Source organism: Primulina tabacum, chromosome 6, assembly GCF_025594145.1.
Source record: "Primulina tabacum isolate GXHZ01 chromosome 6, ASM2559414v2, whole genome shotgun sequence".
NCBI lineage: Eukaryota > Viridiplantae > Streptophyta > Magnoliopsida > Lamiales > Gesneriaceae > Primulina > Primulina tabacum.
In genome coordinates, this window is record NC_134555.1 from 34,982,933 (window position 1) to 35,000,696 (window position 17,764).

The 17,764-nt window shown below is 31.7% G+C and overlaps 1 protein-coding gene across 2 annotated transcripts; it reads left to right on the forward strand.

Annotated features, from left to right (window-relative positions):
• Positions 1 to 6,412: 6,412 nt before the first annotated feature.
• LOC142549280 (MAR-binding filament-like protein 1-1) lies at positions 6,413 to 11,740 on the forward strand. 2 transcript variants are annotated; one of them, XM_075658137.1, is made up of 5 exons: positions 6,413 to 6,729; positions 6,867 to 6,906; positions 8,416 to 8,576; positions 8,708 to 8,854; positions 9,842 to 11,740. In XM_075658137.1, exons 1-5 carry the CDS (start codon positions 6,472 to 6,474, stop codon positions 11,543 to 11,545), a joined length of 2,310 nt encoding a protein of 769 aa, XP_075514252.1. In that variant the 5' UTR covers positions 6,413 to 6,471; the 3' UTR covers positions 11,546 to 11,740. The 2 variants fall into 2 exon arrangements, with proteins under 2 accessions (XP_075514252.1, XP_075514251.1); XM_075658136.1 differs by having other exon boundaries at positions 6,414 to 6,729; positions 8,413 to 8,576; positions 9,842 to 11,739.
• The last annotated feature ends 6,024 nt before the right edge of the window (positions 11,741 to 17,764 follow it).

A 17,764-nucleotide genomic window follows, 5' to 3' on the forward strand; every position in this document is an offset into this window, starting at 1 on the left:
CCATAGATATGATTGAACAATCCCGTGGTTAGTGCAGCCTTTTGATGTGAGCACTGGGATTGTGTCATCCGATTTTTTTGTGTCATTCTAGTTATATATCGTTACAGCTATATGGAGGCCGAGTTGGGGGTGTTGATTTGCACAGCCTGACATACCTCGCATACTTGGCAGGGTGATTTAGCTGCATGAGATGTAGCTCCTCTGTGTGTCGCTCGAGCATTATTCGTGTTGATCATATCGTTCATTTGGCTCCGTTTACCCCGTTGGAATTGAGCACTATTCATGCATTTCATATTTCAACTACATATATATTGATACATGATTTATGTTATGGTGATGTTTATTGAACTGTTTCATACCAGAATCCTAACCTCAGTTGTTTACTGGGGGCTGCTGTGGTTGCTTTTGGGCACTATGGTAGATCTTTCAAGTGGATTTGTAGCAGGCGGAGGTTCCGCTAGCGGACCTCGTGATTGAGGTGGGATTGATTGGTTCTGTCATTTGAAGTCTCCCAGCTAGTCTTTATGGTTGTCTTAGAGTTTGTGTTAGTTCTATGTCGTATTTTATTTGCCGGGGAGATGCTCCGAGTAACTGTATAGGTGTTTGACTTGTTATTATTCAATTTGGATCAATGTTAGTATTTTTAAAGCCTTGCTGGCTTAGTTGAACTGATTCTTGAGAATTGTTGACATGTGTCTGGTCGGCACTTGCATGTGATTTTTTATGATTATCGCAGCGTCAGTCTTGAGTCATTTTATTATTTTCTGATGCTTTAGTTTTTCGGAAGTCCTACTTACGCAGAGGTCATACCGAAAATTTTTCTAGGCTCTGAGGTCCGTTTTAAAGTATTTTAAATTATTTTCTGCTACATAATTAAAAAAAATCATTATTATTTCATCATTAATTGTCATTAGAGTAAATGAGCCTCACATATTCTTTAAAATCTTGATAGATAAATAATAAATGATTTTTAATATATTTTTCTGTTCTTTTTCAAAAACGATATTATTATTATTATTCTTATTTGAACATGATCCCAAATAATATAAAAAAAATTATATAATAATCAAATATATTCATTATATCAATAATTTTAAGTAAATAATTAAACAGTCGCACTTGCTAATTTTAGTACTACATACATCAACGTATTTTATCTCACACTTCTATCATATTATGAAAACAATTTCATTTTTAAAATCAAGTACTTGGATTTTTTTTTTTTTCCAGAAAAGTTCAAAGCCCAATCTCAAATCCAGCAACTCTCATATTTTCAAAATCGATTACCACATTCTTTCAACATTTTTTCATATAAAATTTTAGTATCACCCCCAATGCTGGAACAATGAAAGAGCAAAGATTCTAATAAGTCAAAAGCTGAAAAATTTGGAATGCATAAAACAACAATGAAGCGATCGACAAAATCTAGTATTATAGACACCAAGAGATAGAAAAATAACAACCAAATAGAAAGTAATTCTTCTACTCACTCTTTTAATTTAACTTTTGGATTGATTTGTGTATTTTTTCATACTTTATTTTGTAACTTTGAAATAAATGATTTTAAACAAGCATCCTTCCGATTTTATTTACGCGTTATGCCGTCATTTAACTCCTTTTTATGAGATGCATCTGAATATATAAAGATGTTTAAAAATCAGCTTAATATGATATATAGACACTAATCAATAAATATCAAATACAAATGCATTATCTACTATATGGTACTTACATATTGAGAATAAATAAGTGATACTTTATGTGGTTTTTCCTACAGCCTTAGATCATATTGTTGTCTTACTGGATTGCTTGAAAATAAACGACACATTGGTGATAGATTTAATTTCATTTAATCATAATGAGGAATCAACGTGAAATATCAGACATGGGAGTCTTCTTGCGGAGCTTATAGAAAAATTTTAACTTATTATTTTAGATAATGCTCAAATGATGCATAAGTTTTGTTTTGAGGCTTTGGATAAAAGCATGAAAAACATAATGAGATATGTCAATCTTTCAAGCCTCCATTTGCCTTTTGGAGGCAAAACAGTTGTTTTCAGTGACAATTTTGACAAATATTGCCTGTTATTCCAAAAAGAAGTAGGCAAGTTGTTGTTCTTGCCACCATCAATTCTTTGTATATATGTAGACATTGCAAAATTTTGATATTGAAGAAAAATACAAAACTACAAAATTTAGGTTATGATGAAGAATGTGCTAAAATAAAAGAAAATTTCAAATTGGATTGTTATTATAGAAGATGGAAAAATTGGATAACCAAATGAAAGTTACGCGACAATCAATATTCCTGATGAATTTTTGCTGAAATATTGTAACGATCTTGTTGCAGCATAATTGAGAATATGTATCCTTCTTCAGACATCACTATCAGCGATACTGCATATTTTCTCCAGAGATCTATTTTGGCATCGACTCTTGATGGCGTATAGTCTATAAATGAATACATGATATATCTAAACCATTATGAGGGAATGTTGTATTTAAGTTCTGATACAACGTGTCACTCAGATAGAAATGTTGATATATTGCATGTTGTGCATACGTCTGAATTCTTAAATATAATAAGACCAGATTACCAAATCATGAATTAAACTTGAAGGTTGTAACTATGATTATTTTGTTGTGGAACATATATCATTTTCTTGGATTATGCAATGACACTAGATTGATTATGACGAGACTCGGAAACCATGTTTTGGAAGGACAAATTTTGAGTAGGATTAATGCGGGACATAAAGTGCTTACTACAAGAATGTCATTGACCCCTTATGATCCAAGACTTCCTTTAAAATTCCAACGAAAGCATTATCCTTTGATTGTATAATACTCAATTACGATCAACAAAATTCGGGGTCAATCTTGTCTCATGTTGGACTTCTTCTGAAGAACCCCGTTTTTAGTCGTGGTCAGCTGTATTTCATTGTATCTAGAGTAATGAATCTCAGAGATCTAAAATTTTTAATATGTATAATGACAACAACAAGAAAAATTCAACGACAAACGTTGTATGTAAGTGTTGGAACATTTCATGTTCGCAATCTTGATTTTAATGTTAACAAAAGTTGTTATTTTGTTACTAATGATTCTACCTAAGTGCGCAGGAAATTGGAACTGATCAGGATTCAAACTGATCAGTTATCAAGTCATAACTGAAGCTATCGAGACATAAACTGAAAGCGCCAACTGATCGTCCAAACTGAATAAGTTCAACTGATATATCAAAGACCAGTTCAACTGATTGTCCAATTGATAGGCAGTTCATAAGAAGACCTTAAGAAGCCCGGCCAGCTGATGAAGAGGTCAACTAATGAAGAGTCCAGCTGACCAGTTCAACTGAAGCATCGAAATCAGTTCAGCTGACGAGCCAACTGATTTCGCCGAACCAATTCAAAATCAGTTCAACTGACCAGTTCAAGAACATCAGTTAGAAATCAATCAGTTTGCAGAACACGACAAGCTTATTCAATAGAATTCAGCTCTGCACACTGAGAAGAAGTTATTGTACGATTAAAGGTACAATAATGGACGTTGCAGCAAAGCTTAAAGGTACAATAATGGACGTGTCAATCAGTTTGACACATAGACGTTAAACAAGTGTTGGCTGGAAGTTACAGCCTTCAATCTAGTCTAGGAGTTCAGTTAGGGAATTGGGTAAGTCCTAAGTTGGGTGGTTTATTACACTTGTTGTAATTAATCAAAGTTTTCTAGTAGATCCTACCTGAGGTAGTAGAAGGGGTGACGTAGTATCAGTTGAAGTTTTTAAATATCCATAAACATATCTTGTGCATTTAATTGTTTAACTAATGTTTTCAAACTGATTTGATTAGTTAGAGCATCCGTCAGTTCAGTTTCACCATAACTGAACTGAAATATATCACAACCGATTCCCTATATTTTCAGTTATTCAGTTACACAAGATATAAAATATCTCAGTGTTTCTTAACGAAGGATTAATTCGAGTGTTTTCCGCTTGATTTTATATCAAACTCGATTTAATTCATCGGTGTAAACATTCTTAGAATACGAGCTATTGCAGCTCTTGGAGAATATTGTGTTTGAAGCACCTCAAGATTCCCAGCACACGATGCTTCAGTAAGAAAGTTTTTCAAAATTTATAGGACAATTTGTTTGTTTTCTAATTGTACTATCTACCATCGGTTTAGCTAATTTGTATTTTAATTATTTGTTCGAATGCTCATACATATTAATTTTTATTGTTAATGATATAAAATAGTATTATGTGCATCACACAGATGAAATATTAAAAAAGAATATAAAATAATTTCTACATGAAAATATTGAGCAGCCATGCTAACATGGACGTGGGTTCACGACATTTCATTTTCTTAGACGGTGAATGCAATTAACGGGTGAAAAAGTAAAAAATAATGTTAATAAAAAATAAGAATCCTAATATTGATTTACAAAAAATTTAGGTACATAAAATTTAAAAAATAGTATGAGAAAGTTATTTTTATTTGAGATTCAGTAGTTTTTTTAACTCAAAACTTATATGTGGATATTATTTGTATTATATTTTATGTTATTTTAATTTATTTATAAAATTGATTATTACAAAAAATGTGAATAACATTAATTATATAAAATTGAATGAGATATAATATCATCACCTTTATTCTTATATAGTTGTTATTTATATTTCATTTAATGTGTAAAATTTATGAACAGATGGAGTGCAAATAACAAAAATGGAGTATAAATAACTCCATACACATTAGGGGTGTCAATCCGGGTGAGTTGAGTCGGGTTGAGCAATAATATTATTCAAAAATTGCTAAACTCGAATCCGAGCCAACCAGAAAACTCTCAACCCGAACCCGAACCCGAACCTGAATCAACCCGATCCACTCGAATAACCTGATTTTGAATTTTGTTTAAATTTTTTTTAAAGAAAATTAAAGAAACTTAAAAAAAAATATTTTAATTTAAACACATAATAACAAAATCTCCCTCATATATATGATTTAAATTTGAAAGTCTAATTGTAGAAAAATAAAGCATATTTATTAAATCAAATAAACAATTGTTTAAAAAATAAAAATTGTTCAAAACAAATATTATATTATGAAAATTTATGATATAAATATACATTAAATATTTTTTCAAGCATACAATATATAAAAATATAGGTAATATTTATTAATTATATTTTTTTAAAAAAATTAAATTTTTCGGGTCAAGGTAGACCCGAACCCAACCCGATCATTTTTTTGGGTCAGCTATTGGGTCCAACCCGATTTGACCCGAACCCCAAAACCTCAAATCCAAATCTGATTTTTTCGAGTCGAATCGTATCAGGTCAGTGGGTCGTGTCTGATTTTGATACCCTTAATATACATGATGTAAATTACTATCAAACACAGACATATACATCGACACTTATATAACTTTATATTTTTTAAGAAAAAAAATAATAATGGCCAAAAGATGGCCATATTTTACTTATGAGAAAATGTCCATATCTTTTGCCATTTATTTTTAAATTTTATATTAAGATCCGAGGTACCATATATCCTCAAAATGATTCCTCGGAATGTTGTACATTTTAAATTTTTGTAATTTTGTTATAGTTTAGTAAATTTTTTTTTCCCCTTAAAAAACTCGAACCAAAAGCCTTTTCTAAGAGGATAATAATAGAATGTTGTGGTTGGTTTGGGTGATTAGGTGAGTTTATTTTTTTTTAACCCATCTAATCACATGTTTGGTACGTTTTTTATTTAACCAAGTCAATCCCTCCTATGAATGATTAGGTTATATTAGGCGTGAAAAAATAATCAATCCTCACCTCTTAAGATTATTTATCTCACTCTTAATTCATCCTATTTTTTCAATTTTACCATTTTCCTAAATCCAAACTCACAACCACTTTTCTCCACCGACCACCGGACGACCACCCCCGTCGCCGGCCGGCGACCACCGCCGACCGTCTTCGACCGTCGACGCCGACCACCGCCGCTGCCATCGGCCACCGCCGCCGACCGCCACTAACAACCGTCGACCGGTGTCCGCCTCTTCCTGTCGGCCGACCGCTGCCGCCGCCGTCGTCGGCCGGCCGACCACCGTCGACCGCCGCTGCCGCCGATCGCCGCCACAAAACTGGAAGGATAATTTTGTCAATTCATCAAAAGATTATTATTTATCTCATTCTTAACAACCATACCAAACATAATATTATTTTATCATTATCTAGTTCAGTTATTTTTTTTATCATTTATCTCATAATCATTTTATTATTTTATCCTCCAGAGCAAATGTAGTGGAAGTATTTCACCCATTCCGAGTAAAGTATAATCCATAAAATAATAATATTAAATATGAATATAAATTAAACAGTAAAGAGTAGGATTCGAGCCTTTGATGGCACAGTGTATTATTCTTGCCTGTCAACCAAAAATCAGAAAAATGTAAAAAAAATATTGAACTTTTGCCATGGTTGTATCTGTGATAGGGAATTCTTGCTTTCTGCACTCTCCACTCTGCCAGTTCCTCGCCTCCGAATCCTCTCCGCTCCCATTTTCTGACACAAGAAATGCTCTGTGCCGGAGAAAGAAAAGGGCCGCCATGGCTTGTTTGCTGCAAGAAAATTCAAAACAAAGCGATATTTGTGCAAGGAGAGCGATTATGTTCATGGGTTTTGGTTTAATTCCGTTTCTTGGGACGAGTGCCGATGCTGTCGATGGCTACGTTGTGGGTCGGCTGGCATTTGTTTTTTGTTTTTTATTGTGTTCGTAATTGTTGTTTTGTTTACAATTTTGTTTTTGTTGGAGAAGCAATGTTTAGTGACAATTTGGTTTTCATGTGTTCCTGGTTTGCTATCAGGATAGAACCGGCGCGGGCGGGCAAGGAATGGTCGCTCGATTGAAAGTAACTTTTACTTCTCCTTTATTTAATGACATTGTAAATCAAGACTGTTATCTTCAACTTCGGAAGTTGATTTCTTGAACCTGTGTCCATTAGTTTTGTTATTGACTTTTCATTTAGTTAATTAAGATGCTCATAGAATCTCCTTATTAAAGATTAGCACAATCAGTACTTGTTTAGCTCTGATTTGATGTTTCGTATGGTCTGGCTGCCGGCCTGCATTTTTTTAGCTCCTTCACAATGCATGTCCTTGTCTAAAGTTACACCAGTAATTTGATGTCTTTTAATTGATGGAGACGTTCGGTATAACCAATTGGCGATGATTTAAAAATAGGTTTCTAATTTCAATAAGTCGATGGAATTTAAACTTGCTAAAATCAAAAGAACTTGCATAGTTTTGTTGAAGATATGGAATATGTAGTCCCCTTATATTCCAACTCTTGAAACATAGTTTTAATCTCCAATGTGCTGGAGGATGCAAAATACTATAAAAACGAGACAAGGGGGTGGATATGATTTCATCAGAGTCAGTCAGTATTGGAAGGGGACAGGACTAGAAGTCTTGTTCTGGCTCATTTCTAGTGCTAGGAACAGATTTTGTCGTTTGAACTGGAAAAGAAAGCGACTAAAGTGGTAATGGGTGAGCTAAGTGAAACATTATGTGACCATTATGGCTTCCCATTTGAAAAGTATGCTGTTCCAAACACAAAGACTTCCCATTTGAAGAATGTTCAAAAATCAATAATGACAGATGAGATACGTGAACCATTAATTGTGAGATGAATGGTTAATAAAGTTGCATAAGGGTTTTCAATTAAAAAATATTTTCTTAATTTATCAAAAACTTTCATTTATTCTTTTAGCCGATGTTGAGACTGAAAAAATAACGATTGTCCAATAGAGATTACAAATTTATGGAGTTTGTACTGTATTCATGTTTTTTAATGTGCACTTCCATGCAAACCAGATACTGGGAATTATCAATCTATAAGATGTACACATGCATGCCCGTTGATTGAATATTGGGTAACAAATTACCAACTTAATGAAATATATAGGATTTTCCGCACCAAGGGTTTTGAACCTTTCACTTCTGAAAAACACAAACTCATGGGAGGTGGTTGAAATGATAGTTTTACTTTTACAAAATATGTTATCTAACCAACCATGTTTGGCAACTTGCTATTCATGCTGAATTATATAGGACCTCACCTTTTTCACACAATTAAGGAATCGATTAAAGATGCTCCTAGTGGATTCTATTCTTCCTGTGTTTATAAGATCATTGAGTACTATTTAATTTATGTAGCTGGCTTTTCCAAGACTATGGGAAGTTATATTTTAGATGATGGATGAATCCATGACTTGGGCTTTTGAATTTTGGCAATTTCTATTCAGTACGTTAATTGACTACTTGAAAGAAAATTCATACCTATCTTTCCCAATACCAATCATCTTATAAGTAATGGCTAACAACTATACTTTCGGGGTTTTTCTGTTTCATTTCAGAAGATACTGAGTCGAGAACACAAGAAAATACTGAGTCAAGAACACAAGAAAATACTGAGTTGAGAACACAAGAAAGTACCAAGTCGAGAACAGAAGAAAGTGCTGAACTGGGAACACAGGAAAGTACAGAATTGAAAACACAAGACAGGATACCAAATGCAGAGGTCTGCATCTCTTTGATATAGCATGGTGTAGAGAGTACATTACTTAACTACTGGTTTTTCGGTTCTAAGGTTGATAGTTTGCATATAATTCTCCAAATCATTTGCCTAAATAATATGTTTCTTGGGCCCAGCAAACAATTAAGGAAAATGCATCCCCAGCCCCTCACCCGACCTTTTCAGTTATCAATTCAATTGGGGTTTTGTCGTCTGGTGTTCTTGCTGCTCTCTATTCATCAACAACCAAGGAAAAAGCCACTTCCGATGCTACCATAGAATCTGTAAGCCATTTTAAAAGATTTTATATTATTTTTGTTATATTTGTAAAATTGTCATCAACAAGTAGCTTTGAAACCACTGATTACATGTAATAAAAAAAATTCTTTATTATTCTTTCATTCGATTGCATTTTATATCGATATGCTTTCTTCTCTGGTGTTATAGGAGTTCACAAGTTTTTGCTATATTTGCTAAGTTGGCATCAACAAGCAGGCCTTGAAACCACTGATCTAAATGTTACAAAAAGTAAATGTTACAAAAGTTCTCCACTTTTCTTTGATTTAGTTGCATTTGATGTCAATATGCCTTCTTTCTCTGGTGCAAGCCAAGTAGAAACTCTAGTTTGAGCTTAATTACAGTAGGGTTAATTACATATATTTCCCTAAGATTTCTGAGAATTACAAAAACATCCAACTAACTTTGAATGCCACATATACCTCTCTTGATATATGTACCAAATTTACATTTACGCTCGTTAACTTTAAAAATTATATATACAAACTTCGAGGTGTATGTCCATCTTTCAATTATCACCTTGAACATGTGGGGCAGTTGTAAGGTAGATAAAAACCTCATGGGATATGCATGTAATATTTAAACTTAGTGGGTATAAATGTAAGACTGATACAAACTGAGTGGAGGTATATGTAATTTTAAAGTTAGTTTTGTTTTAATTATTGTAAACCTCCAGGGAAAACTAAAATAAACTTAAATCAACCTTTTCTGCATGGAGTTTTCTTATGTTTGTTAGAGTGTATTTAAATAAATAATGTATTAATACAATTTATAATTTTACTATATAAAAATTTATTTATAGGCAAGCTTAGCTCAAGTTTCAATTAAGTTTTTCTACTTGAGCTTGAGGTTCAGCCAGAAAATTTTGCTATACTAGGCTCAAGCTTGGCTCTTTTACCCCCTAATGTTCTCTGTCTAAAATTCAGGAATTAGGATTTTTGTATTATTTATTTGTCGTTTTCTTGGGTGCTCAGGTGAAAACTAAACTGAAGGAAAAGGAAGCTGCAATGACTAATATGGAAAAAGAGTTTGAGTCAAACATGCTGAAAAATGAAGAAGCTCGTAAGCAGAACTTCGCAAAAACAAATGAGATGCAACAATCTTTGATCAATCGATTGAACAGTGCAAATGGTACAATGACAAACCTGAGAAAGCAGGTGCAAAATGAGAGAAGATTAAACCAAGATCTAATCACCCAAGTTGAGAATCTGGAAAGAAACCTCAGTAAGTCCCAAGACGAGAAAAGGGAACTGCAAAGACCGCTGCAGGAGAAGCTAGATTCTGTAGCTGCCTTGCAAGAAAAGATCAGAGTGCTTTCTTCAGAGATCACGGTTAAGGAAGATGATCTTCAAAATTTTGATTCTAAAGTTGTAGAAAAAGAACGAGAATGTGATGAACTGAGGTCTGTATACCAGAAATCCCGAGATCAACTGAAAGGGTTAGATTCTGAGATCCAAGAACTGAAAGATACAGTCTCGAAGAATGAAATGGAGTTGGAAATGAAGAATTTGACATTGAAGAATTTGAATGAAGAATTCATCTCTTTAATTAATGAGAGAGATGAATCAAGTAAAAAGCTTGATGGGATTTTAATGGAGTTTGACGAGTTGAAATTTTCTGCAGAAAAGAAGATGGCTTTGGATGAGGAGCGCTTGGGCGAAATACAAAAGCAGCTTCACGAGGTTGAGGAACGACTTAACATTGCATTGGATGAAGTTAACAAAGATCGAGTCTTGATTGCTAATTTGATTCGAGAGAACGATAATTTAAGAGAAAAGTTGGATGTTGAACTGAAAAGTGCGAAGATTCTTGAACAAGAACTCAAGATTACACAAGAAACGCTACAGAAATCAAGAAATGAGGCATTTGATCTGTCAAAGCAGCTGCAGAAGTCAAGAAGCTTGTGCTCAGAACTTGAAGCCGAGGTCTCCAAGGTTAAGTCTGAGTTTACCAAAGCATTGGAATCATTGCAGTGTGAAATTGACGAATCGAAAGAAGGTAAGGAATCTTTAGCAGGAGAATTATTGTCGGTAAAGGAACTTTTGGGCGAAATGAAGGAAAAACTGCAAATTATGTCCCGAGAATTGGCAGCTGCAGTGCAGAAGTGTGATAGCTCAGAGAAAGAACTCGTTGATGCTCACAGGAAAGCAGAAGCAGCTGCTGACGCTCTTTCGGAAGAAAGGAAAATTGTATCTTCTTTGAACAATGAATTACTGGTTTTCGAGACGGAAATTTCAAGAAACAAAGAAGCTCAGAAAATTCTTGAAGCAGATTTAGAAGCAACTTCAAGATCTCTTGGTGAGAAGACTCAGAATGAATCAACTCTTTTGAGGAATCTCGAGTCTGCTAACTCTACAATTTCCAGTTTTGAAGATGAAAAAAATGCATTCAACAAGTCTCTTGATGAGCAAAAACAAATGAATCAAGAAGCTCGGAAAAACTTGGAATATGCCACTAATGTGGTGATGGAACTGGGAAAAGAACTGGAGAGTTTAGAAAAGAGAGGAAAAAAACTACAACACGAATTGGCATGTGCAAAGGGAGAAATACTACAGCTGAGGAGTCAAATAAACGCATCGAGAACTAAAGAGAATAATCAGAACCAGCAAAACCTTGAAGCTAGAGGTAAATCAAATAAAAAAGTTTATCGGAGGAGAAAGGAGACAGATAATAGTTGACAATGCTTTATTCATCCGCATCAATTGTGAAATCTTTTCATTTTTAATCATCTTCATTGGCAGGAAAAATAGCATACCATGTGCGTTGTTGTATTACCACATATCAAAACTTTTAAACCCCTTGAATTCGTAACTCTAGATACAACGATATACAGCTGATCATGATTAGTAACGAGATTTTTCGAAGGAAGCCCTACATGAGACAATGATTGACCTTAACTTTTGTTGATTGTCATTGCGTATAATATAATCAAAGAATAATGTCTTCGTTGAAATTTAAAAGGAAGATTTAGTTCACTAGGGGTCAATAACATTTTTGGAGTAAACTCTTTTAAGACCCGAATTACTTTCGGTCAAATTTTTTCCTTCCAAGACATGATTTCCGAGATTCAAGATAATTTATCAATGCTCTGTGGCAACATAATCAGAGTTCCAACTATCAAGTTTAACTCATGATTTGGTATTCCATACCATCTTATTCTATTTAAGAATTCAGGGGTATGCACATTATGCAATATATCAATATTTTTATCCGACTGTTACATCGTATCAGAAATTAAATACAACATTCCCTCCTAATGGTTTAGAGATATCATGTATTCATTTATGACTGAACGCCAGCAAGAGTCGGTGCCAAAATAACTCTCTGTTGAAAATATGCAGTATCAATATATATTCTCAACCATTGTTGCAATATGATCGTTACAATCTTTCAACAAAAATTCATCAGGAATATCGATTGTCGCATAACTATTATTTGGTTATCCAAATTTTCCATCTCCTACATTAGCAATCTAATTTGAAAATTTCTCAGTTTTAGCACATTTTTCATCATAACCTAAATTTTGTTGTCGCATGTTTTTCTTCAATCTCAAAATTGTGCAATGTCTCCATATATACAAAGAATTGATGGTGGGGAGAACAATATCTTAGTTATTGCCTATTGGAATAACAGACTATATTTGTCAAAATCGCCACAAGAAACGACTGTTTTGCCTCCAAAAGGCAAATGAAGGCTCGAAGGATTGATATATCTCATTATATATTTCATGCTTTCATCCAAAGCCTCAAAACAAAACTAATGCATCATTGGAGGTTCATCTCATCTCAAATAATGGATGACCTAAATAAGAGATCCGTCTCACAAAATACGACCTGTGAGACCGTCTAACACAAGTTTTCGCCAATAAAGTATGCAAAACTACACAAATAAATCCAAAAGCTAAATTAAAATCATGAGTAGAAAAATTACCTCATGTTTCGTTGTTATTTTTCTATCTCTTAGCGCTTATAATCGTAGATTTGTCAATCGCTTCATTGTTGTTTCACGCATTCGAAATTTTGCAGCCTTTGACTTATTGAATATTTGCTCTCTAATTATTGCAGCATTGGGGCCAATACTGAAATTTTATATGAAAAAAGTTGAAAGCATATGGTAATCGATTTTTGAAATTTATGGAATTTTCCTTCTATAAAACCATCAGTATGTAATTGTGTAAATAAGTGTATAAAAGTTGTAATTTTATAAATAAGTGTATAAGAGTTGAATCTTAAATTCAATTAAGGGATCAGGTTGAATGATTGATTGAATCTTAAATTTATAGGATATATATTTGGCAATAATATATTATGGGATTGAATCTCAAACCTTATGGTGTTGGGTTGCGAAAATGCTATTAATCTTGATTTTGATAATAACAGAACTTGTTGTGTTTCTAACATATTTACTAAAGTGTGTAGTTACAAGATGCAAAGTTAAGAGATTTGACAAGTTGAAACTTAAATGAAACGAAACCGAAAATCTGGCGAGGTCGGTCGAGTGAATTCAGATATTATCTAGGCGAAATGGTGGTCACAAGATCCGACCGGCCAAACATCCTCGAGTCGGACAGCTCGATAGTCCAGCTATAGTACTTTGGCGATATCTCTCAGCTCAATTTACATAAAGGATTCGGTATTAGTTGGAATCTAAGACAATGGTTTACAAATCATTTCCAAAGGTTGAAGTCTGCATCGAAGCTTAATATGTTGATAATTCACAACAAAGTCGCTAGTTCTACACAGGCTGCAGAAAGAGTTCAAGAGTGTATATAGTCCAGTATTTCAAACATTTATCTCTCATATGAACTAGAAATTGTGTGATTCTTAATTCTATGGAAAGCTAAGAAAAATGACTACAACTTTCATGTTCATCACTTTACATAGAAATCAACAAATCAAGAGTTATATTCACCGAACTAGACCACGTTTCACTCAACCGTTTTGCTCATCCACTCATATGTTTTTCTCCTAGACCGGACCGCACCAAAAACCTGCCAAAAAGTCAAATATGACTGTTGAAATATCAGAAACAATACAAAATATTTTCCAATGGTCATATTTTTGTGTCTAACATATATATAACTTTTTGAAGCTATATATACAACATCTTGAAGATCAAATATAAGCTTTTGAAGGATATTCAAAACATAGTCAGTCTACATGAAGAAATTAGCTAAAATGAAGCAAGCCCAAAAATTGGAGTATGAATAAATATATTAGTTTAGTGAGAGCTTTTCCCTTTGTGTGTGAGAATACATTTGAGAACATATACAATGTAATGGATTAATTTCCTATCACAAACACTCACTCATATATACTAGAGAGATGAGCTTCAAAGTTTAGTTGAGTGACTTCACACAAAGACATTAAAAATTATTTCTGCAGTCTTGGTATGAAAGACATTAAATATTATGTGGATTGTGAGGTTGCAACATAAAATGGAGAGTGCAAGCAGTTTCGATTATGTAAGGGATAAGTTCTAAGTCGAAATGAGATTGTACAAATAGTTGTGTAAATAAAAATCTTCTAGTGAATCTTTCCAATGGAAAAAATGAGTGATGTAAGACTTGTTAATCTCAGAACATCCATAATAAAATCCGTGCATATTTATTTATCACATTTACTTACTTTTGCTACTGTTCTTGGTAGGCATAGTTGAATCATTTTATGTGTTTTTCAAATACCAAAATATTACATACAAAGTGTTTGACAAATGTTTCAACCAAACCATTCTTATTTTTCAACTTGCATACTTTTTAAATGCCTTTCAAAATATTTAATAGGTTTTTAGAAAAATTTATTTTGGGTTTCTTCCGCTTGGTTTCAGAACAAAACTCGATTTAATTTCTTGGTGCTCGGTTAATTTAGAACATTTCAAAAACGAGCTATTGTAGCTCTTTTGATCGAGAAATCTTTTAAAAAAGTTTATTTCTTCTCTCTAAACTCTAACTCAATTATTTATTTTGTATAAAGAGAGCAGGATATTTAGTCTCTTTATAAATTTCATTTTTCAGCATTATTAGTATATGTCTAAAAAATTAAGCAATTTAATCTATTCTGGAATATATGATAGTTTATTTAATGTACAAAATTTATTACAATTTTAGTTTGATTTTTAAAATAAAATATTTATTTTTTTAATTAGCATATCTTTTTCGATTGTAAAATGTCATACTTGTTGGTATTTGACGGAAGAGTAATAGTAAAGGTACAACCAAAATATCGTACAACGATATTTACAACAATTAAATCGTGAAATTTTGTTATTATATCGTGAGATTTTGCATTGAATTTATATGAGATGTTGATAAATGAAATTTTTGTATTGAATTTTTTGTGTTGTAAGAATTGTTGTACAAAATTGGTTATATATGTAGCATTACTCTTGATTGAATCCCAAACATGTATAAAAGTTGAATATTAAATTCAATTAAGGAATTTGATTGTTTGAATCTTAAATTGATATGATGTATATTTGGAAAGCATAGATTAGACGCTTAATATACGAACCAATGCCTCATAATCAAAACACGCTTGTTGAAAGGCTGAAAAGCGGACTTCGAAACAGATAAGTCAAAAAGCAAGAGCAATTCTACGTCCTCAGCTAACAACTTTGAGATTGAATCCCAAACTTATGGTATTTTATTTCTCTAGGATACTATCATTTTGAAAATTTAAATCAGTTGGGGAAATAATGAAAGTAACTATATTTTAAGTTTTTTTTGCTATTTTTATTACTAAATTTTTTATAACGTAGTGCAATTATCTTTGATAAAGTTTTGTTTCATCAATGACATATGCATTCTTCAAATCTCTAAAGTTTTTGAATTCAAACATCTTCGATGGAAAAATATCATTGAAAATCTCGCATACATTTATTTTATTTATAAAATTAATCTTGTATATGTTTGTTGTCGTCCTATATTTCCAACTATTTTATGCAAAAATTACGTTTTTAATAGCAAAAAAATGACCTTATTTGATGATTGATTTCACTTTCTCACGGACACCATATTTGATTGTTGCTGGAACCTTATAAAATAGAGAAAAATGTAAATTATATTCAAATTTTTATAGATTGATATCAATAAGAAAAAACTTAAACACCTTAACATCATGAAATACGCATTCCAACGTGGGATTCCCCTTGTTTTCATACGAAAGTATATCGTAACAACGAACCAGTTGTATTTTCAGCATCTAGTGCAAGGTTGAAAGGTTTATTTCAAGGATAACTCTAAATAAAGGAGCGATTTGTGTATTTTTGAAATATTATATCATGGTTTTGTATTTGAGCATTATTTATATAGTTTGTCTGTGTTCAAGTTGACAACGTTAATTTCCTGTATACACGGGAAAAAAAAATTTAATTGATGATAAATTTCCAAATTTGATTGGTAAAATCGATATATTTTTATATTATAATTATACATATATATATATAATATATATCATTTATTGAAATTTTCGGATATATATGGTAAAGCTACCAAAATATTAGTCAAAACAAATTTTCAGGAGAATATTGCTCCATGTAAAATTCGTTTACAGTTGGTTACTATCTCTTTCCCTTTTTAACATAAGTCTTTTCCGAAGTAAATTAAAATTTTGAATTATGTTAACGAAGCAAATTAGGAATTAATATTGGCACATTATTATATATATTATTTATGGAGATTTTCAAATATATATGGATCCAAAAATTAAGTGGGGTGTATTCAATTCAGAGTTTTGATGACTTTTAATAACTTTTTCAAATGATAGACTTTTATGGATTTGATACATTTTTATTGAATTTTACAGAATCTCACAGATTTATAAACAGATTTTTGTGGATTCATGTAGAATTTTTTTGCAAGATTTTTATAGATTTTTTTGAATTTTTATAGAATTTAAAAAATTTGTACTTAATTATAATTTATAACATATTATTTTTTATTAATTTCTTTTAACCAATAATTAATTAACATATATAACATATTTAGTTTGAAATATTTTTTCAATATTTATATTAATAAATGAATTTACTTATTTAAAAGTTAAATCATTTAATCCTTATATGTGTATATATATGTGGGTTTGTATGCATGCTTGTAAATTTTTTAAAATACATCAATTGATTAATCTGTAACTTTATTTTTAAATTGATAATATACATGTGAAAAGAATATTTGAGTGAATATAATTTTGTATAAAAATATCATAGCTTACATATTAATTGAAATTGAAAATGCTAAATTTTTTTTTAAAAATCATGGTTGTTGCGAGGCTATTCATTATTAAGAATTAAATGATATTTTGTTGGATCATATTTTATTATTATTGCATATTACATTAATTTGTATAAAGCATAAATTAAAAATCACAAAATCAATTATGGAATTCAAAATTTCCTATGATATTAAAATAAAAAATTATTAAATGAACAATCAACCAAAAATGAAAAATCTAAAAAAGAAAGATGAAAATATATATAGATACACTTCCAAAATTTGAGAGAGTGATAGAGATAGATGCGAGGATAGAAGATAAGAAAAGAGATGATGTGAAGCGTCATAGAGAGAAATAAATAGCTTGTGTATGAGTTAGAAGTTTTAAAAATCCATCTAAATCTTTGGGTTGAACCAAATACAATTTTTGACAATTTATACTTGTACCTTAGGCTTTAATGTTTGTATGTTGATGAATTCAATAAGTTATTAAAAGTCTATTAAAAATTTGAATACTTATAGACTTTTATGGAATTTTTAAAAGTTAATGTTGAATACCACTTGAATTTTTAAAACTCTATGCAAGTCTATTTTGTATACCACTAGACTTCTATAGATTATGTAAAAGTCTAAATTGAATATATCTAAACTTTTAAAATCTACAAAAGTCATTAAAAATCAATAAATA

Excerpts from the sequence above, each read along its gene's own strand:
- LOC142549280 (XM_075658136.1), top strand. The coding sequence starts at position 6,472 with ATGGTTGTATCTGTGATAGGGAATTCTTGCTTTCTGCACTCTCCACTC. Across the intron at positions 6,730-6,866 it reads ATGCTGTCGATGGCTACGTT|AACCGGCGCGGGCGGGCAAG; the intron begins GTGGGTCGGCTG and ends CTATCAGGATAG. Across the intron at positions 8,577-8,707 it reads ACAGGATACCAAATGCAGAG|CAAACAATTAAGGAAAATGC; the intron begins GTCTGCATCTCT and ends TCTTGGGCCCAG.